Source organism: Tamandua tetradactyla, chromosome 4 (genome assembly GCF_023851605.1).
Source record: "Tamandua tetradactyla isolate mTamTet1 chromosome 4, mTamTet1.pri, whole genome shotgun sequence".
Taxonomy (NCBI): Eukaryota; Metazoa; Chordata; class Mammalia; order Pilosa; family Myrmecophagidae; genus Tamandua; species Tamandua tetradactyla.
Genome location: NC_135330.1, coordinates 111,589,860 through 111,616,134, shown reverse-complemented (window position 1 = coordinate 111,616,134; position 26,275 = coordinate 111,589,860). Strand labels below are relative to the sequence as shown.

The 26,275-nt window shown below is 38.8% G+C and overlaps 1 protein-coding gene across 1 annotated transcript in view; it reads right to left on the bottom strand.

Moving 5' to 3' along the window:
• Positions 1-5,437: 5,437 nt before the first annotated feature.
• HTR2A (5-hydroxytryptamine receptor 2A) overlaps positions 5,438-26,275 on the bottom strand; it is a 70,708-nt gene continuing 49,870 nt past the window's right edge. The window contains exon 3 of the mRNA XM_077155828.1: positions 5,438-9,176. Coding sequence (XP_077011943.1) covers positions 8,377-9,176 — 800 coding nt within the window. The 3' untranslated portion in view covers positions 5,438-8,376. The remainder of the gene's footprint in view (positions 9,177-26,275) is intronic.

Below are 26,275 nucleotides of genomic sequence, written 5' to 3'. Positions count from 1 at the left end.
AGAACTCATGCAGAGAAGTTATCATTTACATAATAGGGCTGTAGATTGCCTACCTAGGTCTTCTGTGGATCCCATGGAAATGGTAATGGCTAACCATAACTGTCCTAGACAAGCCAAGCCAGGGGTTATCTATGGCACGCTTCTGTGTTTGATTCTATCTGAAATTGAAATGTGTTGAAATGTGTGTGCTGATCATGGGACCTCAGGAATAATATGTTTAGACATGATCATATAATACAAATGTATGTTTATTTAACAGTTGTTAGTAATGCATAATAATGCCACTTTCTGGTAAGGAGGTATATCAATTTTGAGACCATGACATCATACACTGGGTAAAAATTTCATTTAAGAACTCTATCAGAATTACTGTGAGCCTGTAATTGTATATTATGCATAGAATGCTTGTATGCCGAGAATGTTTGCATGTTTGTTTGTTGTTTATGGTAAAAATATATATATATAAAAAGGACTCTACCTGGTGCTTTTGCCCTTTGTTTTTAGTAGTGGATGTGGTGAAGAGTCAAACTCACCACCCACCCCCGGTAGGACTGAGTCTTTGTTGTCTGTAGTAGTGACTTTAATATCATATCTTTCTTTCTTCTTTCCTTTCTGATTCTATTTGCTTCCCATGATCACCTCCCAGGTAAATAGCCTGCACCCAAGTACTTCCTGCAGGCTCTGCTCTCTCTTTTATTTTTTAAAAAAGTATTTAATTAAAAACAGGAAAATAAACAACAAAGCTTTAGCCCGGCTATCAAAAGATGGGTTAAGAAAAAACATTTCCCAGGGTGAAGGACAAGAATGACTGAGAGTCCAGTGGTACATTAACAAATGCCAATTTTGGTCATTTAGGTTTACATACAGAAAACGACTTCACAAATTCTTATTCAACCCCATTCTTCAAGTAGAATCTATCTATAATTTTGTGTAGTAAATTAATTGTGGTTCAGATAGTATTTAATGTCCAGAAATTAAGGAAAAGATCAAAGAATGTCTCCCTATCCCTAATTCTTGTTTTTTTAGAAAGGCGATAGGTTTACAGAAAAGTTATGTAAAAATGTATAACACTCCAATATACTCTCTTATTGTTGATGCTCTCCATTAGAGTGGTACCTTTGCTACAATTGATGAAAGAGTATTACAATATTACTGTTAACTATAGTCCATAGTTTACACTAAGTATGTTTTTCCTACATACCACTTCATTATTAACGCCTTGTAACAGTGTTGTGTGTTTGTTACAATTCATGAAAGGACATTCTTTTATTTGTACTATTAACCAGTCTATCATCTATCACAGGGTTCACTGTGTTATACAGTCTCATGTTTTATCTTTTGACTTTCCTTTTAGTAGCATATATGCCCCCAAACCTCCCCTTTCCACCACTTTCACTAACATATTCAGTGCTGTTAATTATACTCACAATAGTGTGCTACTATCACCACTATCCATTACCAAGTATTTATAGTCAATCTAAGTAGAAATGCTGCGCAAATTAAGCATGAGCTTCTCTTTCTCTACCTCCATTCTATTCCCTCGTAACCTGTATTCTAACTCTGTAATCTGCTTTCTGTCTCTCTGACCTTGCTTATTTTTAGTTAAAATCAGTGAGATCATATAATATTTGTCCTTTTGTGTCTGGCTTATTTCATTCAACATCTTGTCTTCATGGTTCATTCATGTTGTCACATGCATCAGGATTTCGTTCCTTCTTACATCTGGGAAAGAACGCATTGTATGTATGTGCCACATTTTGTTTATCCATTTGCCCATTGATGGACACTTGGGTTGCGTCCATCTTTTGGCAATTGTGAATAAAGCTGCTATGAACATCAGTCAGGAAATAAATGTTCTAGTCCCTGCTTTCGGGTCTTCTGGATATATATACCTAGCAATAGGATTGCCAGATCATATGGTATGATGGTTGGGTTCAGGCATCAACTTGGCCAGGTGATGGTGCCCAGTTGTCTGGACAGTCAAGCACTGCCCTAACCGTTACTAGAAGGATATTTCTTGGTTGGTTGATAAAGCCGAAAGCTGGTTTATTAGATCATCAATCAGTTGATTGCATCTGTGACTAATTACATCTATGACCAACTAAGGGTGTGTCTTCCACAAATGAGAGAATCCAATCAGTTGGATTTTATCCAATCAGCTGAAAACTTTTAAGGGCATGGAGAATTTTCACAGCTTATTCAGCTGCCAAGTCTCTCCTGTGGAATTCATTGAGACTCTTCATTGGAGTTGCCAGCCTGACAGCCTGCCCTACAGATTTTGGACTCTTGTGAACTCACAGTTGCGTGAGACACTTTTATAAATCTCGTATTTAAAGATATCTCCTGTTGGCTCTGTTTTTCTAGAGAACCCTGACTAATACATATGGTAATTCGATACTTAGCTTCTTGTGGAACTGATAAATCGTCTTCCACGGCAGCTGTACTGTTTTACATTCTCACCAACAGTGAATGAGTGTTCCTATTTCTCTATATCCTCTTCAACACTTGTAGTTTCTTTCTTTCTTTCTTTTTTTTTTTAAATTGTGGCTATTCTAGTAGGTGTGAAATGATATCTCGTTGTGGTTTTGATTTGCATTTCTCTAGTAGCTAGGGATGTTGAGTTTTTTCCATGTGTTTTTTAGTTATTTTTTTCTCTTTGGAAAAATGGCTCTTCAAGACCTTTCTCCATTTTTAATTGAGTTGTTTGTCTTTTTATTGTTGAGTTGTAGGATTTCTTTATATTTTCTAGACATTACACCCTTTTCAAGTTTTTCTCAATCCCCTGGTGCCTCAGAACAATTGTTTCAGACAGTTTCTACCTGTCCCCTGGTCGACTGAGAGCCCACTAGCTGTTTTTGGAGGAGTGAGCACTGCAGTTCCTCACTCTACCATCTTCCCCGCAAGTCCAGGCTCTGCTCTTGGAGTCACCCCAATTAAGACAAGGTCCCCTGAGCCATTACATATATAACCTAGTATCAAAAATCTGGCATTTAAAAGTGAGATATCTGCACCAAGGTTTCTAAATTTATTTGGTCTTTTTAAAAGAATATTTTTAATCAATAAAACAACACACAAGCTTACAAACATTCTTAACGTACAAACATTCCATACATGGTGTATGTACAATCAATGGCTCACAGAATCATCGCATAGTTGTGTATTTATCACCAAATGATCATTTTTAGAAAATTTGCATCACCCCAAAAAAGAAATAAAAAGAAAAAAGAAAAAAACTCATATACCCAAAGTCCTTATCTCTCCCTCTCATTGACGACTAGTATTGCCATTTACCCAATTTATTTTAACCTTTGTCCCCAGTGCTGTTTCGAAAGGATGTATGTCCCCTAGAAAAGCCACGCTTTAATCCTAATCCCATTTTGTAAAGGCAGCTGTTTCTTCTAATCCCTATTCAGCATTGTATGTTTGAAACTGTAATCAGATCATCTCCCTGGAGATGTGATTTAATCAAGAGTGGTTGTTAAACTGGATTAGGTGATGACATGTCTCCACCCATTTGGGTGGGTCTTGATTAGTTTCTGAAGTTCTATAAAAGAGGAAACATGTTGGAGAAAAGAGATTCAGAGAGAGCAGAGAAGAACAACATAGCCACGAGAAGCAGAGCAAACCAGCCAGCGACCTTTGGAGATGAAGAAGGAAAATGCCTCCCGGGTTGCTTCATGAAAGAGGAAGCCAGGAGAGAAAGCTAGCAGATGATGCCTTGCTTGCCATGTGCCCTTCCAGCTGAGAGAGAAACTGTGACTGTGTTTGCCATGTGCCTTCTCACTTGAGAGAGAAACCCTGAACTTCATCGGCCTTCTTGAACCAAGGTGTCTTTCCCTGGATATCTTTGATTGGACATTTCTATAGACTTGTTGTAATTGGGATATTATCTTGGCCTTAGAACTGTAAACTAGCAACTTATTAAATTCCCCTTTTAAAAGCCATTTCATTTCTGGTATATTGCACTCCAGCAGCCAGCAAACTAGAACATCCCCCCTATTATTTGTTTATTTTTTATCCATATTTTTCACTCATCTGTCCACACCCTAGATGAAAAGAGCATCAAACACAAGGTTCTCACAATCATGTAGTCACATTGTAAAAGATATATCATCATACAATCATCCTCAAGAAACAAGGCTACTGGGACACAGCTCTTCAGTTTCAGGTACTTCCCTCTAGCCACTCCAATACACCATAAACTTAAAAGAGAATATCTATATAATGTGTAAGAATAACTCCCAGCATAATCTCTTGACTCTTTTTTATATCTCTCAGCCACTGACACTTTATTTAGTTTCATTTCTCTCTTCCCCCTTTTGGTCAAGAAGTTTTTCTCAATCCTTTGATGCTGGATCCCAGCTCATCCCGGAATTTTTTTCCCACGTTTCCAGGGAGATTTACACCCCTGGGAGTCATGTCCCACATGTGTCGGGGGAGGGTTGTAAATTCACCGGCCTAATTGGTTTAGAAAGTGAAGCCACATCTGAGCAACAAAAGAGGTTCTCTGGGTGTGACTCTTAGGTCTAATTTTAAGTAGCTTAGCCTATCCTTTGTAAGAATAAGTTTCATAAAGGTGGACCCCAAGATTGAGGGCTCAGCCTATTCATTTCTTTGTCTCCTATTCGATCTTTTTCATTTAATCTTTCAAGGAAATTGAGCTCAAATACTGGGGACACTTATGCTTCAGGAAGCCTTGGGGCTATTCAAACAGCAAGCAGTTATGATGTATTACCTGTGAAACTGGGGAAGAGGCCGACTGTTAAGTAAAATGCCACAGTAAGAAATGCTATGTTGACAATCTGACTTTTGGACTCATATTTCAGAAACTCCTTAGATCCCTAACAATTTGATTTTTCTCATAAGTTTCCCATATAAAATTTAAAGTTGTCATTTATTTGAAATTCATCTGGAGAACTAAAGAAAACATGAGAGTCGCAAATTCCCGAGTATTCTTTGCGTATGAAGCTGTGACTTGGTTCCTCAAAGACTTGACTGGTCTCTTTAGCATGAAGATAATTAAAGAGCTAGAAGAGATTCCCCGTAGAGGCCTTTGACCTTGAAGTCACAGAAGCTTTGACCTGTCCAGGGTCACACAGGACCAGGAAACTGGAACCTATGTTCTCTAGACTGTGAAATCAGACGAAACAATCAAAGGTGGAGCATTTGCAGGTAACTGGAAATGGGATCACAACCATGAAACGAACTCACCTGGGTGGGTTCTGGCTCTTTGACATGACTGGGCTCCAAAAGCACAGGCTTTGTACTCTCACAACTTTGGGATTATATCTGGACATCTCACCTTGCCAACCTGAGAGGTTTAGGGCCATTTCCTTTGGTAGACAGCTATGGATTCACAAAATTCCATTCTTTTTTGAATAGACTTTATTGACAATTATTCATTCTTTTACTCAAAATCTTTTAGAATTTGCTTGATTAAAATCGGCACAAAAAATAATGTCCAATGTATCATTTGTTACATATGGCACAGAATAATTTAACACTTTGTAAATAAGTATGTTTCATCAATGCACAAATGGGAGAAGCACCCTTTGCTAAAAGCGATACAGTTAACAGTTCGATGTGGCTGCAGCAGCACTTTAAGAAATGACCATGAGATGGCGCTGCAGTCAAGTACATTAAGTAGGCTTTAACACTGAGTATTCCCTATTTACGGCATTTAATTCCTTTCTCTTAATATAGAAGAATCTACCATTGGACTTAAATTAGAGGAACGTTTATTATTGTATCACATTGTATCATATCATATGGCAATCGTATTGTATTGTGTGGTTTTGACCAGGAGTGAATCCTTTAATCATTTAAAGACTGTGTCTCACTGGGAGGTTGGGGGATGGGAGAGTGGCAAGGGGCCTCTAAAGTGTAGTAGTCATAAAGTCCCCAGACTAAATAAAAAGCCCAATGACACCATTTTATTTAATATCAGTAAACTATATATATATACGGACCATTGCTTTCATCATTCTCATAGAATTGTGTTAAAGCTTTCCCACAAAATTAGACAAACTTCCAATTTATTTAAAAAGCTGATACCCCTGTTACACTTTAATATGCTTTGACAGAAATGGAAGGTCATAGAAACATTATAACATGAATTCACATTTAAATTGACATGATACAAACATGCACACGTGTATATACTGAGTGTTTTCATTAATAACTTCTGCTTTTCCTCCATATAAATATATAAATATTGGATAAAGTGCATGGGAACATGTCTATACATATATACAGATATACGTTAGACTATATACACTTGAATAGATAACAATGGAGAGAAAATAAAACAGATACACATTTGTAATATCTGTGTAGTCAAAAGACACCTTTCATTCAGGTCAAGATTGAGTATATGGGGTAGAACCTTTTCTCTATATATAAAGAGGTGTACAGAGTCATAAACTAAGGCAAAATACATTAGAGCAGAGATTTTCTAACATTTGTATTTTTATCAGATAGCATAGTATAATCATTAAAGAGTAGTTAAGTTCAAATGCAGGCTCAGTACTAGCAGCTTCCTATGAATTCTAGCTTTGAAATAGTAAATGATCTCTTTCTGCCAGAAATGTCTCTGTAAGGACATACTTAGGACAGACGTAATACATTTCTAAATTACACAGTGGCATCTCCCACATTTTTTAGGTTTCAGATCTATAATTTTTCAAAGGCCTTATGATTTCTCATTCAATAAGAAACGCTTCAGTTTTGTCATCAAATATCTTACACCTATTCCACGAACGTATGCAATTTAACCTAGAGTAATACATCAAGTGGATTAACTGCTGTTCATCTTTCTCTTTATAGAGAACTTTTCTACAAGATATTGTTATCTGCTTTTTTTTTTTTAAATTGGGGAGCCCAGTTTCTATAAGTAAAGGAATTAGTTACTCTCATGATTTAGTTTCGAGAGAGGGAACAAAAATTTTGTTTGTAATCACGGTTGTCATAGGTTGAGTCCAGGTTGAGGTGCATATTTCTAAATTAATTGCAATTTTTTTTTAACTGGAGTGATTCTTTTTCTCTCCTTTATTTGGCTCATATTCGGTGGCAATCAATCAGAAAAACTTTTTTGAGAGTATTGAATATACCATCAGCGTTGAAGCAAACTTGTTTTTGAGTCAGATATAAAGGAAATCAACTGAACTGACTTTCAAAATGTATGTTTACATTTTTGATGAGGACCATTTCGGTTTAGTCATTTCCTTTAAAGGCAAGGATCTTGATGTCATTATTTTTACATGCCTAGAACCTAGCAGATTACGTAAAATATAGTATATGCTCAATAGATGGGTGTAGAACCAGTAGATGGGTGTAGAACCAAGCTGAAGAGTTTCAGTAAATGATATAGATTGCCTGATCCAAAAGCATCAGTTTACCTGATGGGTGATAATGGGAAAGACACCTGCTTTTTGCAGCTCCTGGGACAGTCTGCCCACTGCTTGCTACTCTAAGGTGTGCATGTTAGAGGCAGTCACCACCAGAACAAGTAACCAGATGCCTCCAGGGTGCTGTTTCAGAGAAGCAATGTCTAAAACAGATTTGGCAAAGTTGAGTTTTCCTTTTGATAGTTTACCTAGTAGAACAAACACTAAACAAGACCCCACTGGAAATTCAGAGTAAAATTCAGCATAAACTCATGTGAAGTAGAAGAGAAAGCAGCAGCAGTTATTAGATAACATTTAAAATCTTTTTTTCACTGCTGAGAAGAATTAATTGGAAATGCAGCAAATGTCAGTAACCTTATGAATATTTCAAAATGGTATCTATGAAAAAAGCAGGAATGGAAAATGTCATTCGTTGAATTGTTTGAGCAATACAGAGTTCATAACACCGTCCTTAGTGTTTTCCTTTTCTTTCAAAATATATATCACGGTAAGTTTTAATGAGAGTTTTCCTTTATTTAAGAGGTCATTATTACTAACAATTTTTTCCCACTATTTATAGATATTTACACCTACAGTAAGAGGTTACCAACCCAGTCCAATGCCATTGCTTAATAACACGGCAGTAAGGCTTCCCTTTGAAAACAGAAAATAATTTAGATTTACTTATGGCCTCATTATAATGATACAATAAAAGCTAATTATTTTCAGGTACATCTCATTTACAACATTAAAAAGAAGTATCCGAAAGCTCACAGCTGAAATGCTGTCAGAACATTTTTGAAGTGCACATTTTGTGGCCTTTTACCCTGCTTTTCATAGACAGAATAAAAGGAGGCATATATCCATAGAATCGTTGGCTCCACGAGACTGCTCTCATTTTTTTCCAGTCTCCCAATTTTTTTTTTCTTCTTCAGATCATTGAAAACTTGCTCCTTGTGTGCCTTCCACCGTCGCCCCGGCAACCAGCCCATCACACGCAGCTAACCTTTTCGTTCACCGCGTGCCTCTTGTCCGTGGAAGCATCTTCCAGACGTCCTTTCCCCAGAGCAACCATGGAGCAGTCATTCTCTGTCGCCTTGGCGTCTTTTTTGGAGTTCTTTAGCTGTCCCGTTTGGAGCTGACTAGACTTGTAGGCCAGCGCCGGTATGGTGTTCACTAGAATTAACTGCAAGGGTTTCTTATTCTCCTTGTACTGGCACTGGATGTAGCGGGAAAAAGCCGACCTGTAAGTCTTGTTGAAGAGCGTGTACACGAGCGGGTTGACCGCCGAGGACAGGTAACCGATCCACACGAAGACGTTGAGCAGGGCTCCGATGACGTCCTCGTTGCAGGACTGCTTGCAGATGACGGCCATGATGTTCGTGATGAAGAAAGGGCACCACATCACCACAAAGAGGAAGAAGACGATGCCCAGCACCTTGCACGCTTTCTGCTCGTTGCTGATGGACTGCATAGTCCTCCGGCCGTAGGTCCCTGCCTCCCTGTGGATGGACCGCTGGAAGAGCTTCTCCGAAGACAGGGAGCTCTGCGGGAGGAAGCTGAAGGAAGAGAGCTTGGCCCGGGTACCGAGATCGCTCACGCACAGTGTGGCTTCCTTCTGGAGCGACTTGATGGTTAGAAAGTAGGTGATCACCATGATGGTTAAGGGGATGAAAAAGGACACAAAAGAGCCGATCAGGACAAAGTTATCATCGGCAAGTAAGCAACTCCCTTCCTTGAAGACTTTGGAGTCATCCTGTAGCCCAAAGACGGGGATTGGCATCGATATACCTGGAAATCAGACAGAAAATCAATATGCTTATTAAGGGATTTGAGTGCACAGAGCAGGAGTATTGCTACATCATATTGGTTATTCAGAGCATTTTATACCAACTTAGTTTAAAAGCTTAGCATACACTTTCAATGAGAATGTAATATTCCTTTCGGCTTACTTATCTGTTCTATAAGTACATAGGAGTTTCTTATACCTTTATGTCAAATTGCCCTATATAGTTCTACACTTATTCTACTCATTAATGAAAATACATGCAGGTTAAAAAAAATCAAAAGCAAATCCACCACCTAGAAGTAATCACTAGCAGCACTTTGATGTGGTTTGCTTTGGATAACTACACATGCATATACACCACGTACACACGTTTTTAAACAGAATTGGGATGAGATTTCACATAGACTTCTGTAACATTTTCCACATAACATTGTACTGTGAGAATGGCTTATAAAAGTGGCTTCATTAAATTATAAACATAATAAAATTCTTTCTAGAATATTTGGAAAATACAGAAAATAAAACAATGAATAAATAAAAATAATATGTATCCTTCACCATCTAGGGGCAACTGTAATTCACATTTTGTATATTTTCTTCTTTCCATGTACATGTGTATGTAAATATATATATGTATGCAGTATTGTATGTATAGTTTTAGATCCTGCCATTCCATTTAAAACAAAATAATAAAACTATACATTTTTTATCCATATTATTTTACTCATCTGTCCATATCTTAGATATAAGGAGCATCAGACACAAGGTTTTCACAATCACACAGTCACACTGTAAAAAGTATATCATTATACAATCATCTTCAAGAAACATGGCTACTGAAGCACAGCTCTACAGTTTCAAGCACTTCCCTCTAGACACTTCAATATCCCATTAACTAAAAAGGGATAGCTATATAATGCATAAGAATAACCTCCAGGATAACCTCTTGATTCTTTTTGAAATCTCTCAGCCACTGAAACTTTATTCTGTCTCATTTCTCTCTTAGCCCTTTTGGTCAAGAAGTTTTTCTTGATACCTTGATGCCAGGTCCTGGCTCATCCTGGAATTTCTGTCCTATGTTGCCAGAGAGATTTGCACCCCTGGGAGTCATGTCCCATGTAGTGGGGGAGGACAGTGAGTTCACTTGCTGTGTCAGCGTAGGGAGAAAGAGGCCACATCTGAGCAACAAAAGAGGTTCTCTGTGGGTGACTCATAGGCTTAATTTTAAGTAGACTTAGCCTATCCTTTGCAGGAATAAGTTTCATAGGGGTGAACCCTAAGATCGCGAGCCTGGCCTATTGATTTGGTTGTCCCCACTGCTTGCAAGAATATCAGAAATTCCCCAAGTGGAGAAGTTGAATATTTCTTCCTTTTTCCCTAGCCCCCCAAAGGGACTTTGCAAATACTTCTTTGTTTGTCCAAACCACTGGGGGGATTTATTGGGGCATCACACTAACATGGACAAACCAACAAAATCTCAAACCCTATTCAAGATTCCATACACTCATGGTGTTCAACTAAACTGACCATAGATGTTAAATTGTACATATTTTAAAGTATTTTTTGAAAATATGATTTTCTATTGTAAATTTAAAGTCACTTTAACCAATTTTGATTAGTTTTTAAAAACTTTACTTTGGAAAAATTTAAACACATATAAAAGAAAAGCAGCATAATGAGTCTATCACCCAGCTTCAACAATTGACTTAAAGACAGCCTTGTTTTATCTTTCCCCCACCCACTGTCACTCTTCCCTTGTAATTTTGAAACCCCACCCATAACACCATTTAATCTTGAAATATTTTGTTATATATCTTTAAGAGATATGTATTCTTAAGAAAATCAATATTTATCATAATACCATCCTCTCTCCTATATAGAAATGTAATATTTCCTTAATATCATTGAATATAGTCGGTGTTTAAATGTCCAAATGCCCAATAAAGGTCATTATATATTTTTTTGGTGGTAGAGCATTCATAAGGGTGGATTACTAGAATCAAGGCAGACATAGACTTTATTGGTAAATAGAAAAATTAACTTCAGATTGAGATACTATATGCAAACTTGAGTCCCGGGTCACTTGCTCTGTGCCACTCAAGTTTGGGGGCCCCATAAAGCTCCTTGAGATACACAACTTAGCAGAAGTGGGTAAAGGCAATACTTGGTCTCTAATCACTGCTAATTTCTCCCCCATGATAATTGGACCTTATTAAATGGAGCTTCAGGTTGCCACTGTATTGCAGTTTTGCCCCAGTTTCTGAAGCTCAGCAGAAGCCAGCAGGGTGGCACTTGCCATGCCGGCCACAGTCACCACCTCTCTGTTCCTTTGGGCCTGGAGATGTTTTCCACTCCTGGCCTGGGATATTCAGACCAAGACAGTCGTGTGGCAGCTTGTTCTGTCATCCATGAAAGAAGAATTGAGAAAGGAGAGGACACGTGGATGAAATACTCTCTATCCTTTAGCTTAAGGTTGTTTCTTTCTTGAAAGGGTAGACACTACAGGGGCACCTGGGAGAAAGAGTAAGAAGAAAGTTTTCTTCCAACCCTGCCCATATTTTCAGCTTGCTCAGTGCTGTATACTGGGGAGTGTTCATGTTACTGCTTCTGACCACACTTTGGAATCAAATAAGTGGTCTTAACCCAACCAAGAACAATGGTTTCATTACAGGGCTGTTTGACTCTTGCCATCCCTCTGGAAAAGTTCCTTGAAGATCTGTGATCTAACTTCTGCAAACTCACACCTCAGATGAGATTGTCTTAAACCCGCACAACTGGCCTTCCTGGCAAAGAGGGGGCATTAGCTTGAGTTAATGTAATATTCAACACAAATCTTTCTTAGTGACTTTTACCATTATGTTCAAAGGCTTAATTGACAATATTTTTCACTTGTCTATGCAAGGCTGTCCCCGAATTCTTGGAAGGTGGAGAAAAATGACATCAGAGCTGTTCTCAAGAACAGTTAGTGTAGTTAATGACTTTTTGTTCCTTCTCTGTCCCTGGCCCACTGTTGGGAACATTCTGTGGGCCAAGAAGAGACCGAAGATGCTGTGGCTCCAAGGGAAATATACTGTAAGACCCTGGATGCCCCCAGTTTTGTTTAGTCTTCAGAAAACTCTTGATAGTGAACATCAAGACATGATTTCCAAGAAGAGTGTTTGGTTTTCCAAGCGTCTGAACATTATTCTGGGAAAGAAGTTTTCTGTATTCACGTCCATGTCTTTAATAGTCAGGGAGGGTGCTTGCCGATAGGAGCAGCTGCTTTGGACTGAGACAGACATGGATTGGAGTCTTGTCTGTGGCTCTGTGTTCCCGGACTGGTGCCTTCATTCCCGTAGCCTCCGTTCCTCATCTATAATAGGAGGGTAAACCCAACATGCCCCCATGGATGTGCTGAGTTAAAAATGAACTCAAGTATGCAGAGCACCTAGGACAGAGTCTAGTAGAAACTGCAGGTTCTATCAGTGGAAGATATCATGAGAGTGGTTTTCTCTACAAAATTATTCAGAGTAAATACTTTAGCATTATTTTGTTCTAATCTACTTTGCTCTGGTTGTATTTATTAGACTTAAATAGAGAACAGATCTTCTTAAACCAAGTAAGTTCAAAAGCCTTTTGGCCAGCTGCTGTACAATTACTAGTGAGGTACTTATTGACTTCTGCCAAGGTGACTTAGGGTCTCAGTTGATGTTAATTTTGTGCAGCTAGAACTGTTGATTGCTTTTTAAATGTGGTGAATTACAACCCTATTAGGTGGGGTACACATAAACAAAATACTGACTGTCAAAAAAATTGGTTGTGTTATTAAACTCTTGGGTGTTCATTTTCCTGATTAATAGAAAGGAAATCACTAACCTGACAGCTTCTTGTCATATGTGCTTATGATCTGGTAATTCATATAAATGGCAATTCTCAATTAACCAGTATCAAATTCCTCAATCATTTGGAATTGAAAAGGGTGCTTTATGACTGGGGAGAAGACACACACACACACACACACACACACACACACACACACACACACTGACTCAGACATAAAGACACACCCTTAACCTTCTCTTCCCTCCAGAGTGAACAGCTCTACTTCCGTGGCCACAGAGTGGCAGGGGTTTTAGAGACATCACACTGATGTTGAAATTCCCTTTCCTAGCTTCCTGAGATAAAGAGCCACTCTGTGGGTTTAAAAAGATATGGCATCTCTGAACTGGGACAAAATAGTCTTTTCAATAATTGGGCATGGAAGAACTGGATATCAGTAGTCAAGAGAATGAAAGAGGACCCCTATCTTACACCCCACACAAAAATTAATTCAAAGTGCATCAACCACTTAAATAGAAGAACTAGCACCATAAAGCTTCTAGAAGAAAATGTAGGGAAACATCTTCAAGATTTAGTAATAGAAAGCAGCTTCCTAAACTTTACACTCAAAGCAACAAAAGGAAAAAACAAGACAATTGGAAACCCTTAAAAATCAAATGCTTCTGCACCTCAAAAGACTTTGTCACAAAGGTGAAGAGGCAGCTAACTCAATGGGAGAAAATATTTGGAAATCATGTAACAGACAAAGGTTTTATTTCCTGTATATATGAAGAAATCACACAACTGAACAACAAAACAAACAACTCAATTATAAAATGGGCTAAAGATATGAGTAGGCATTTTTCTGAAGAGCAAATACAGATGGCTCAAAAGCACATGAAGAGATGCTCATTTCACTGGCTATAAGGGAGATGCAGATCAAGACTACAATGAGATTCCACCTCACATCTAGAAGAATGGCTGCTATTAAACAAACAGGAAGCTATAAATGTTGGAGAGGATGTGGAGAACTGGGACACTTATGCACTGCTGGTGGGAATGTACAATGGTGCAGCCACTATGGAAGACTGTTTGGTGGTTCCTTAGGATCTAAGCATCAAGTTTTCCTATGACCCAGCAATAGCACTATTTGGTATATACCCAAAAAAGCTGCAAGCAACGACACAAACAGGCATTTGCACACTGATGTTCATAGAAGCATTATTCACAATCGCCAAAAGATGGAAACAAATCAAATGACCACCAACAGACAAGTGGATCAACAAAATGTGGTGTATACATACAGTGGAATATTATGCAGCAGTAAGATAAAATGATGTCCTGAAGCACATGACAAGATGGATGAGCCTTGAGGACATAATGCTGAGTGAAATTAGCCAGACACAAAAGGATAGATACTGTATTATTCCACTTTTATGACCAGCATAAAGGTATAATCAGAGGCTTATAATACAGAGTATAGGGGACTTAGAGATACATAGAAGCTAGAGGTGGGTGAACCATTAGCTAATGAGGTCGAATTCCAATGTAAGGGAATAGATAGGAGTGAAAGTGATTCTCTAGTGGGCCTAGAACTATATTACCATATTGAAGATGAACAAGATTGAAAGGGGTTGTATAGACCTACATGTCCCACTGACTCACTAGAAATATGAATGAGTTCTGGTAAGAATTACTTCAAAGATATAATTTTTGTATAAAGAGTGTTTAAACCCAGGGTATGGAGGGAAAACTGCTATTGCATGCTGTGAGATACGTTCAAAAGGAAACCATCATCACTACCACAGCCACAGCAGAGGAAAATAATGGGTTAAGGAACAAGAATTAAGAGAAGGTTTGGATTTCCTATTTGATGAAGATGTGTTTACTTGTTTTCTGTCTCTTGTGAACAATGAAATTATCTAAAATTGAGAATGTTGATGGACTGTGGACTTTGGGCCCTCTACATGATGCTCAATGAATGCAGGAGGCTGCAGGATGCACTGAGAGACAAATAGATTGGTGAACGATGGTGTATACTTACGAATGAAGGTTGTGCTGCTACAAAAAAGAATGTTGTCATGAGGCATGCAATGATGTGAATGAATATGTGGTACATTTGGTGAGACAAAATAAGCCAGAAACAAAAAAACAACAATGGCATGGTCACCTTTAGAAAATGCTTATAAGAAAACAGCGGCCCAGATTGTAAGCTTTAAGAGCAGATACATTAAGTGTGGAATGGTGATTATTATTTCTGGATTCTGAGATGCTGTTTTATATATATATATATAACCTAATATTTAGAGATAAGAACTAAGCCAAATAGGTTGGGGTTAAAGTAATTCAGAGCATATAGGGGTAAGGAAGACAGGGTCTATATTTTAGAACCACACATACTCTTTGAGACCAATGGAAGAAAGGTTTATTTGATCTGGAACTGAAATTTTCTGTAGTGCATAATCTAATTCAACCTATCTGAATAGCTCATTTGAACAATTGAAAAACAGGAAGCACAGAATAAGAAAGAGGTCCTTTAATTCTGTATAGATTATTACAATGCCTGGTAACATCCTACAGTATATTAAGCAGATAATTAGAAAGTATTGGCAAAGTCCCCTGAGGGAGGTTTAAACCTTACCATCAAAGAATCCCCTGATATTGCATCAAACATTAGGGATATCCAAATCAATAGGCCATGCCCTTGATCATGAGGCTTACTCTTGTGAAGTTTATGTAGGTAGCGGAGAAGCTTAGATGACCTATAGGCATGCCTAAGAGTTACTTCTGGAGGACCTCTGCTGTTGCTCAGATGTGGCCACAGTCCCTCTAAGCCCAACTCTGCAAGTGAAATCATTGCCCTTCCCCCTATGTGGGACATGACATCCAGGGTTAAAAGTCTCCCTGGCGATGTGGGAGATGACTCCCAGAGATGAATCCAGACCTGGCATTGTGGGATCAACAATTACCAAAAGGGGAAAAAGAGGTGTAATTAATAAAATATCAGTGGCAGAGAGAGTTCAAATAGAGTCCAGAGGCTACTCTGGAGGTTGCTCTTATGCAAGCTTCAGGTAGACCTTGCTACCTATCATAACCTGCCAACCCCCAACCAGGACCATTCCAGCCAAGCCTAAAGAACACTTAAGGCAATATAAGATTCCACAAGGGTTCCAGGCACTAGAATAACTTTCCAGAAACCTACAACCTCCAGATAGGTCCCTAGTCCAGATAAGTCCTGAGACCTAGCCCTGCTTCTTCAGAACATCAGATAGTTCCATCTCCTTACCTCACACTAGTGACAGACCCTCCCAATATCAAAAATATAGAATTGCCATAACCCAAACAATCCTAATGTGAAGTATGGAAAGATCAAAGGTGACACTGAAATTATACATAGAAGATAGGATTTAACAAATGAAATATGAATGCTGAATCATTAAATTGATATCTCTTTGAGTCTCCAGTGTTTTAGAGTAGCTAGAAGTAAAAACCTAAAATTATGAAATTGTATCCCATGTTAAAGTCTGAAAGATGTCTTACAACTAATTGTGGTGCTGTACTTTGAAATTTACAGCTTTTTTTGCATATGCTTTTTTTCACAAAAAAGAGGGAAAAAAGTTGATTTTGATGATAAAAAAGTATTTACGCTTATATTCTGGAGCAACTAGAAGGAAAAATATGAGAGGATTGTATGGTAGCCCACGACAAACCCTGGGATCTGTCCTGTAGCCACTTGTTTAAGAGTGTTTTGAAAACTCTTGTTTTTTAAATTTATTTGCTTGTATATATGTTCTACTAAAAATAAAAAAGTTAAAAAAAAAGATGTGGCAGGAGGGCAGATGAGGTTTGTTCTGTGCCTAGAAGGGGGTTTTTGATTTGTGAGGAGAGAAATCAATTAGGTTTTCAAATGGCCCATTCCTCTGTACATATAAGAAAAGTATCCTGAAAATTATCACAGACCATTCTTTTTCAGTGTCTCCCTCACAGCGAGGATTTGTAGAAGGAATAACTAGATAAGTTAAAGCAATATTCTCCAAAACAGTGGGAGAAATAGTATTTCAAAGAAAAGCACACTTAGCTAGACTTTGTGGGTACATAAACAGTTCAACGACATAGTCCTACCAAAAAGATGCTGGCTGATATCCAAGATGGCAGTCTCAGCCATCGCCAGGCATAATTTTCTGGCTGCTTTGTTTGATAATAGCTGCTTTTGGAGACCTGACATCTCCTCTCACTTGAAATTTCTGCATATAAAGCATTTTCCTTTATGAATAGACAGTAGCTTCAACTACGTGACTACGCATTTGGTTTAATATATTTCTTTAGAGAAGTGAAAAACAGCAATTAAAATTCAATACCAGTATTGGATACTGCATGCACATTTTAATTTCTTCCTATGAAAACTCAGCCAATGAAATGAACGTGAAACATTGATATCCAAGAACATGAAGGCTTTGGTTGGTGTCTTTCTTTTATTAAAGCTCTGCTAACTCTTTGCACATAAAGTTTGATCCCATCACTAACGTCTTACCACTGCTTGGGTAATTCACATTAACTCTGAACCACTGGCTGTGAAAGCCAAGCTTATTCTTATTCCTAGATTTTTACACTTTCATATCTTAGGACTGAAGATTCTTTTAAGACAATCCACTTTCCTTGCGAAAGAAGAAGGTTTGCCTTACTAGGCAGCAACCCTCTATGGGGAAGAGTCATGTGGAAGAGGAGCTCCAGAAACCTTGGTGGGGATGGTTAGAGGTAGAAGGGACAGAAACAAACATTTCAGGGCACTTGAGAAAAAGAACTTACTTTGGTTCATAGGTTTTGGTTCCCTTGTGTGGTGGATTGGCTTCTGTACCGGTTTGGACAAGTTTTTGGTCTGTGTTCTGGTGGGTGTGAACCCACTGAAAGTAAATCTTCAAGATGTGACTTCAGCTAGGATGTGGCCCCACTGAATTAGGTTGGGTTTTAATACAATTACTGGAGTCCTTTATAAGTAGAGTGAAAATTTGATAGTGAGAGAAGCAGGGAGAGCCCACCATGCACATTGTCATGTGACAAAAAAGCCAGGTCCAAGGATCACCAGCAGCCAGCTCCAGAATGCCACAGTCTTTGGGAAGAAAGCATCACCTTGCTGACAAACCAGTTTTGGACTTCTCTTAGCCTCAAAACTTCAGGTCAATTAATTTCCATGTTTAAGCCAGCCCAGTGTATGGAGTTTGTTTTAGCAGCTGGGAAATTGAAACATGTTGGAAATACTATCTATTTTTCTTTGCATTTCAACATGTTTGATGACAGAAAATGAATTCTTTCAATTTATAAGAACAGATTTATTGTTGGTTTGGCAAGTGAATACTACAGGAGTGTCATGGAAGCTAAAGATTGAATTTATAGGGCACCTGTAATTGGGACTTACCACCCTTTTAAGAAAGAGCACAAGGCTCAAGAATTTCTAAACTCATTATAATCTATGGCCTGTTGACAAGACAGAGGTATTTAAAAATAAGAGCTAGATATAAATGTCAGTTATTTAAGATGTTATATGTTTTTTTCTTAGCTCATTTCTGTATTTCTGAATAGCTATAATAAGCTGTGACTTTAACAGTGCTTTAAAAAAATACTTTCACATATATTCAATCATTTGCAATTGGTTTTTTTACAAAACTGTGAAAAATGTTACCTATATTTTCACTATGGACAGATTAAAATTTCACTTTATAGATATGAGAACTGAGGCCTAGCAAGTTAAAGTGATTTACCTAGAATCACACGGCAATGCACAGGCAAAATCAGGACACACACTTTTCTCAATTCTTACGGTTGATTTTTTTTTGGCCAGCCAATTTATTCCTGCTATCTTAGCTACAAATATCTATGATTCCATCAAAGGTCTTTAGCATTGGTTTCAGGAAGTTTGTGATCATCCTAAAATCTTATGCAAGATAGTGTGTACATAAATGTCTTTGGAAAGACAACCTTGAGCTTGCATCAGATAATCAAGAGTTCAGACCCCAAGGTGGTAAATAACTTTTGACTTACATCAACATCCCATGTAGAGAACACACACGCAGTCACTCACACACACACTTACACTCACTTATTCACTCATGCACTCACTCATATACACTTACCCCCACACACTCAGTCACTCATGTATACACTCACATTCATGAGCGCACACACACACACACACACACACACACACACTCCCCCATTATTCTGTTTACCTTCTTTCTTCTTTCCATTCTTTAATATCAAACTGAAAATTTCCTCTAGTGAGATGCCATCCTTTGAGGTCAGACTAATATTTTAAGAATAAAATCCTTATACTCAACACTTAGATTCTTACATATATAACCGTTATTGACTATACACGAGAATCACTTTGGAAGCCTTTATAATTAAACTGCTTTGGCCCTATTCCCAGAGATTAAAGTTGATTAGAACTTTAAAAATATATATTGCCTAGGCACCACATTATTAAAAAAGACAACCGAACATAAAAAATCCCACTCAGATGGTCTTGGTATACAACCTGTGTTGAGAAACCTAAATATATAATATGAAAAGCATTGTAGAAATGTGTTTATTTTGTAATAAAACTAAAACAAGTAAAGTTTTACAGCTTTGCCCTTTGCCTTCCTTAAATAAATCTACTGAGTTTCCCATAGGCTTGGGCTAACTTTACACAGCCAATCAAAGTGAGGACTGATTGAGAGCGAAAGGAGCCTTCCCTCTATCCCTCCTCCAATGTGGGCATGATTTATCTGGAAAAAGAACTGTTTTGAATGATGTTTTCGTGTTAAGCCCTTTAAATCATTGTTTCAACTCTTTGGCCATTATTACAATCTTTAAAAGGTTTTAAGCCTTGTGTTCTGCCCCAATCAATATTCAAAACTTGGAAGAAATGCTCAAAATCTCCTGTAGTGTAAGCATGAGGTGGACAGCCTCAGCTGTTGGAAGCTTAATTATCTTTCCAAAGAGTTCTAGATGGCATTTCTTGCTCTTCTGACTTTCACTCTTCTTCCTCTCTATTTCATAGTTGAAAGGTTGTACTTTTCTAATGGCAATCTTGCCCTGGAAGGGGAGGGGCTGGATTCTGGCTTACAGAGCATTGATTGTCATTGTCACTGCGACACCTAGAAGCCCATCCATGTTTCTTGTTCATGGGCAGATTTATCTCTATCCACCCTCTTTATCCCCTGGCACAGTGTTACAAAACCACAATAGAATCTGAACCATGTATTGCAATTTGAATATACTGTCCTAGTCTTGTTTTTGCTGTTGGAATCGCAAGATTGGGGCGACTTTTAAAACTCTTCACTTTAACTTGCACCCACTGCCTCTTTCTTTTTAAGAAACAGATATTACATTATCCGTCAACCACAGAAAAGTTTTCTTTTCTAGAATGCATGCTTAGCGACATGCTCATGAGCAAAGGTTTATTTAGAAAAATGTTCATCTCTGCCCTGCATTGTTGAAATGCATTTTTAAGTGTTAGATGCTTTCTTCATCTTGTTTTAAGGGGGCAAATTTTGGAGTGATTCTCTCTGAAAGCTTGGAGAATGGGTCTTACAGGAGACACCTCATTTCAGAGATGCTGGTGTGAAGGTGTGTATAGAGACATTCATGGTGGGTGGAAAGTTAAGTTGGAGCAAGCGCCCACCGAATTCAGTCCAGGCAGTTCTCCTTTCTCCAGCCCCTCTTATATATGGCTTCCTAAAACACCACATTATGCACAATTTTGATTATGAAGAACCCGCACCATCTCCTAATACAACTGCCTAGTCCAAGCTCTTTGTAAAGTGGCCACCCTGTAATTAGCCAACTTTTCCAATTCTTACATTGTCATGTGGTGTTTTCCCTCTTTCTCCTTCACCTTATATCTTGAACCATTCAGGGAGGATATTATGTATATGGATGATTCTCATTATTCATGGTATTTAAGTTAAAAAAAAGTTGGCATAAACACTGAGTTCGTGGATACAGAGCCATTGCCCCTGGAGGAAATACAGCATTAGGTTCTTGAGGACCTCTGTTCACAACATTTTGTTAACTGGTTGTGTCAAATTTTGTCTTACGTTTGTTTCTGTTTAGAGAGACCTTATTTAATATATATTGTCAATTTTTTTTTAACGGTGAACTCATGGTACTATAACCCATGTCTGAATGAAGTTCATCTAACACGTTTTTTCTTCGTAAGGCACACCACAGCTGTCTGTGCTTAAGAACACTAGACAGCACTTTGGCACTACGCTTGGAGGTCATTTTAAACAGTGAGATCACCAAAAAAGGGCACAGAAATGAAAAAAAAAAGTCGCACTAAATATACCATGAAAGAAAAACTCATTTATAGTATGAGAGCTGGAACAATAAAGTTGAATGTCACTGTTTTTGACTTCTGCTAGGAATGTGTGCAGCGGGCAACTCAAAACTTTCACAGCTCTGCGCATGTCTGTGAATGACCACAAAAGTGCTAAGAATATTAATTTGGGGGCTGCAGAGAAATTTTAGCAAGTAGGCAGATTTGCAAGCCTGGAATCTGTGAGTAATGAGGATCGAGTGGAGTTTGAGATTTTAACTAGCCACAGTGTGATCTGAGGAGCCCCCGAGCCCTACGTGATCTATAAGTATCTCCTCCCAAGGGCTTGCTTGGTTCACTTTGATGTCCTGTAGTTAGATGTGCTAGAGGCCCCCTTGGGTGTACTTGGAATACCCTAGAGGGAAAACTATTAATCCAAGTTCAAGTGTCAGCATCCACAGATGCACAGCAGGGGAGACTCCTGCGGTCATGGGACCTTGGAAAGAAAGTCTCTCATAGGACAGAAGAGTCAGAGAATTGCCCAATGGCGCAAATGTGAGTGGGCTGTGGTGGCCATGGTGTGCTGGGAGGTTCCTAAAAGCCCAGAGTACCACGAGGTGCTGGGATATACAAAGACTCACTCCTTAGTTTTGCCCTGAACAGACTCTGATGCCATCCCATTCCCTGAAAGGCTCTGCCAACCAGTAGGGGCTCCAGAATTTCTAAGTAGCAGGGGTTTAGGGGTGGTATCTGGTTGGGAATTGGGGAATGAGGTGCCTGTCCTGTGGCTACATTTGCAGAGGAAACCCACTCTGTTTACTTTGACCATATGGAGAGTTAAGGGTTGTTTGGGGGATGGAGATTTTGTTCCCAAACCATGTATCCTATATATTTTTTCAAGTCATTTATCAAGTTTCATCTCTTGTATGATGACTTCCTAAATTAGTTCTCTCTGTAAGAACTCTTTTTTGACTCTATATTCCTTCACCACCTACCTAAATAATTTATACTGTGCTAGTTCACACTTCCAATACCTTAGAATTTTTCTCTAGAAATGTCATTACACCCATGAGATGAGAATCTCATTAATGGCAAGGATATCTCATCTTTTACAGATTGCAAACCACTGCAACATCTGCTGCAGTTCTGCTCACATTAGGGGCTTAGTAAATGCTCATGGGATTGATGAGTAATTGAATGAGAGGCCAGAATAAAGAAAAGATAGTGGATTATACTAAATTTTATAGGCACTACTCAAAGTAGCATCTCTGCATTTTTCCTGGGAGAATGCGAAAACGAGGCTGCCAAGTAGCCAGCCACCTACGGTGGAAATACATGATATTTAATTTGTATCTCCTTTTGCAGGAAACACATGTAAGATGGATTAGCACAGGATCGGAACGCCCTAACAGCTAAAATCACAAGGGGGAAGACTGAAGAACCTTGTGCGAGGGTGGGAGTCAGGAGACCTGAGGCTATTCCTGTCTCCTTCTGAAAAATGACCTGGATCTAGGGCTGCAACTTTTCTCCAAGCTCTTTTCCCAAGTATACTAAGCAAATATTCATTAAGCATCTAGAGCATGAGATAGTGGGAAAATTTGGAATCACAAGACTCAAGTTTGTGTCCTGACTCTGTCACTCACTGGCCGGGGTTACCTTAAGCTGCTTAGTTTTCAAGCTTGCACCTACAAGGTGGAGATAATAAAAGGAAAGCCGGATGAATTGACAGGGTTTTAGGGAGAACTAATGGTGAGGTCATGCATCTGAATTATTTTGGAAACTTTTCAGATTTATTAGGATGAAAGAGATTATAATGTTAGCCATTATAATGTAATGCAAAAGACCTTTGAGTGCTTCATGAAGCTTAATAAGGTTTTTGTAGTAAAAAAGATGTATATATATAATATAGAATAAGGCAGCAGTGTAGGACAGAATGAGAACATGAGGCAGAATGAATGGTGTGGATTAAAAAGCCCTACATGATGTCAGAGAATGAGAGGCTCGCCTTCGGTTAGCATCTCTGCAGAAGAGTCACGCAGGAGATGGCTGCTGAGCTGTGGGTGAAAAAAATCCAGATGGTGACCGAGAAATGCTTTCTGAACAGAGACAAAGTAGGACAAAGTCACAGAAGCAGGAGTAATCACTGCGAATCTGGGGTGTGGTCCACCTGGCCCAGCTGGGGCAAAGGCCCTCTGCTGAGTTGGGCAGGTCACTGTGGACCCAGGAGCAAGCAAATGTGTTGTGTATTGTTCATCAGAAACATTCAGTAGACCCACCGTCTATGATAGCAATCAGCTTTAGTCATGTGCCCATCAATCAAATATTAATTGGGCAATGTGAATGTAATTAATACCACTGGACTGTCCACCTAAAATTGGTTAGACTAGGAAACATCACGCCATTTATATGTTCCTCCAACAAAATGAAAAAAAATTAATTGAGCATATGTGACTAGGTACTTTAGAAATCAGAGAAGAAGAAGGAACATGAATGAATAACAGTTACTTTACAACCTAAGACCTTTCATCGTCGCTCATTAAATAATTAATCCAAAGCAGGAGTAGACAGGGAAAGGGTACTGACATATAAACAGGAAAGCTAGGTTTTGCTCTGATATCTACTTGTTAAAAACAAAATGCAATTGAGGTAGGTCTGTATTTACCCTGGACTCTTTTTTTTAAGGCAACTATAATGGAAGATAGCATATTGCAGATGTTTTGGTCTCATTTACACTTTCAAAACGTTTGAGGATGCCAAAGAGTTTTTTTGTTTCTGTGGTTTGTATATGTCAATATTTACTGTTAGAAATTAAAACTTAGAGAATTTGAAAATAATTGCCAGCTCATTTAAAGATAATAATAAATTCATTACATATTAACATTTTTTTTTGAAAAAAAAAAGCTCTATTTTCCAGAACAAAACAAATCAGTGGGAAAGGTGGTACTTTTCTACAATTCTGGAAACCTCCTTTATGCCTGGCTTAGTAGAAGACAGCTGGAGTCTCATCTCTGCTTCTCCTTTGGGCTGTTTTGCTATCACATACCATGTGTTCTCTGGAAAACTCACTGTACCCTCATAAAAGGATTAGAGGGAAAAGGCAAATAACATATTATTATTATGAAAATAGTATTGACCTCCCATACTTCCTGAAAGGGTTGCAGGGGCCCCCAGATATCCCTGGAATACATTTCAAAAGCCACTGAGGGAAGGGTGGGCCATGGTGGCTCAGCAGGCAGAGTTCTTGGCTGCCATTGCAGAGACCTGGGTTCGGTTTCCGGTGCCTGCCATGTAAATAAGCCCCTGAGAGAAGAGAAAAAGACATGGGCCTGGAATCAGAAAATGTAAGTTTGTTTCCATGACAGTCTTAAGCTGGTTATTTCATCTCTCTGAACTTTTTCTGCTGTTAAAAGAGTGATAATTTGATAGTATCCTCTTTAAAGGGTTATCATGAGGAATATAAATGAGAATTGCTAAACCATTGGTAGTGAATATCATATTCTCTAACAGAGGGAAATCGTAGTGAAGGCTGTTCCATAACACTCAGCAATAGTCATGCTGTCTAAAAATCCCTGCTGTAGCTGAAACCCACTAACCTCCTCATTTGGCCCTAACAGAAATAACCACCTGCCTGCTGTCATCCTTAGTGCTTGGTTTAAAATCTGTGCATTGCTGGCCACCTTGGAGCAGAGTTCTATGTTAATACAGAACCAGTTATCACCCATGATGGGTGCCTGGTGCAGCAAGAATGTCTCCTAGAGTGGCTGATAATGAACCCTTCAGCTCTGTCATTTTCCATAACTGACTAAATGGCAAATGGTGAAAATTAATGACCTCTTCTGTAGACAGGCGTGAAGTAAGTCATTGGCCAATAGTATTGAGGAATGGGTGTGTGATGTGATTTTGCTTTAGGAGCTATGCATTAGGATTCACAAAGCAAGGACAAAAAGAGGGATTTCCACAGTGTACTTCTCGATGGGAACAAAGCTGGCTTTAGGAGACTTGGGGTTTCTTTCCAAGGTATTGGGGTTCATGGTTATCTCTCCAAAGGTAGTCCTGGTGCAAGTTTCTCAAAGACAGTGCCTAACATTGCTTGCTACATCAGTCAAGGTTATTGGTTTCAAGTAGTAGGAGTTGTTTCTGGTTGAGTAAGCAGAAAATGAGTTCAATACATACAATGTGTGGTTCAAAGAATTCTTGAGAGGGACAAGCTCCAGGCAAAATTTGCAGGAGGAAAACTGTCCAGCAGACCTGGCCTGATGAGGAAACTTCTGCTGTCCTCTTTGCCCACTGTGATGGTGAATTTTCTGGGTCAACTTGACCAGACTATTGTGTCTGGTGTCTTGGTCAAATGCTGGCTAGGAGTTGCTGTGGAGGCATTTCATCAATGAGATTAATGTCTACCATTGGCCAACTTTAAGTAAAGGGGATGATCCTTGTTAACATGGGTGAGCCTCATCCAATCATTTGGAGGTCTTAAGAACGAGAACTGAGGGTTTCAGGGATCAGAAGGAATTTTGTCTTGGTACTATACCCCCACTCCTTCCTGAGTTTCCAGCTTAAAGAATCAGAATTAAAGACTTCGAAATCACTCTCATCAGAATTTCCAGCCTACAGTCTGGCTAACGGAACTTGGACTTGCCATGTCTCCCAAACATGTGAGCCAATTGCTTTAAATATCTATCTATCTATCTATCTATCTATCTATCTATCTATCTATCTATCTATCTAATCTTTTATTGGTTCTGTTTCTCTGGAGAACCCTGATTGATAAAGGGTTTATCATTGGCGATAAAGCCAATGAGCACTAGAGGGAACAGCAGAAGCCTTGGTATGGCCCCATCAATGCCTCTTCTGACCCAGGAACTCGGTTATTCTACTGCTGGAAACCTGATGCCTCAGCCACTGCCATATTGGCAAAAGTAGAACCGGCTTAACAATTCTGTTTGCTCACTTTGCTCTTTTCCAAATTGAAGTTTGGCTAGAGTGCGGCTCTTTGGTGGAAAC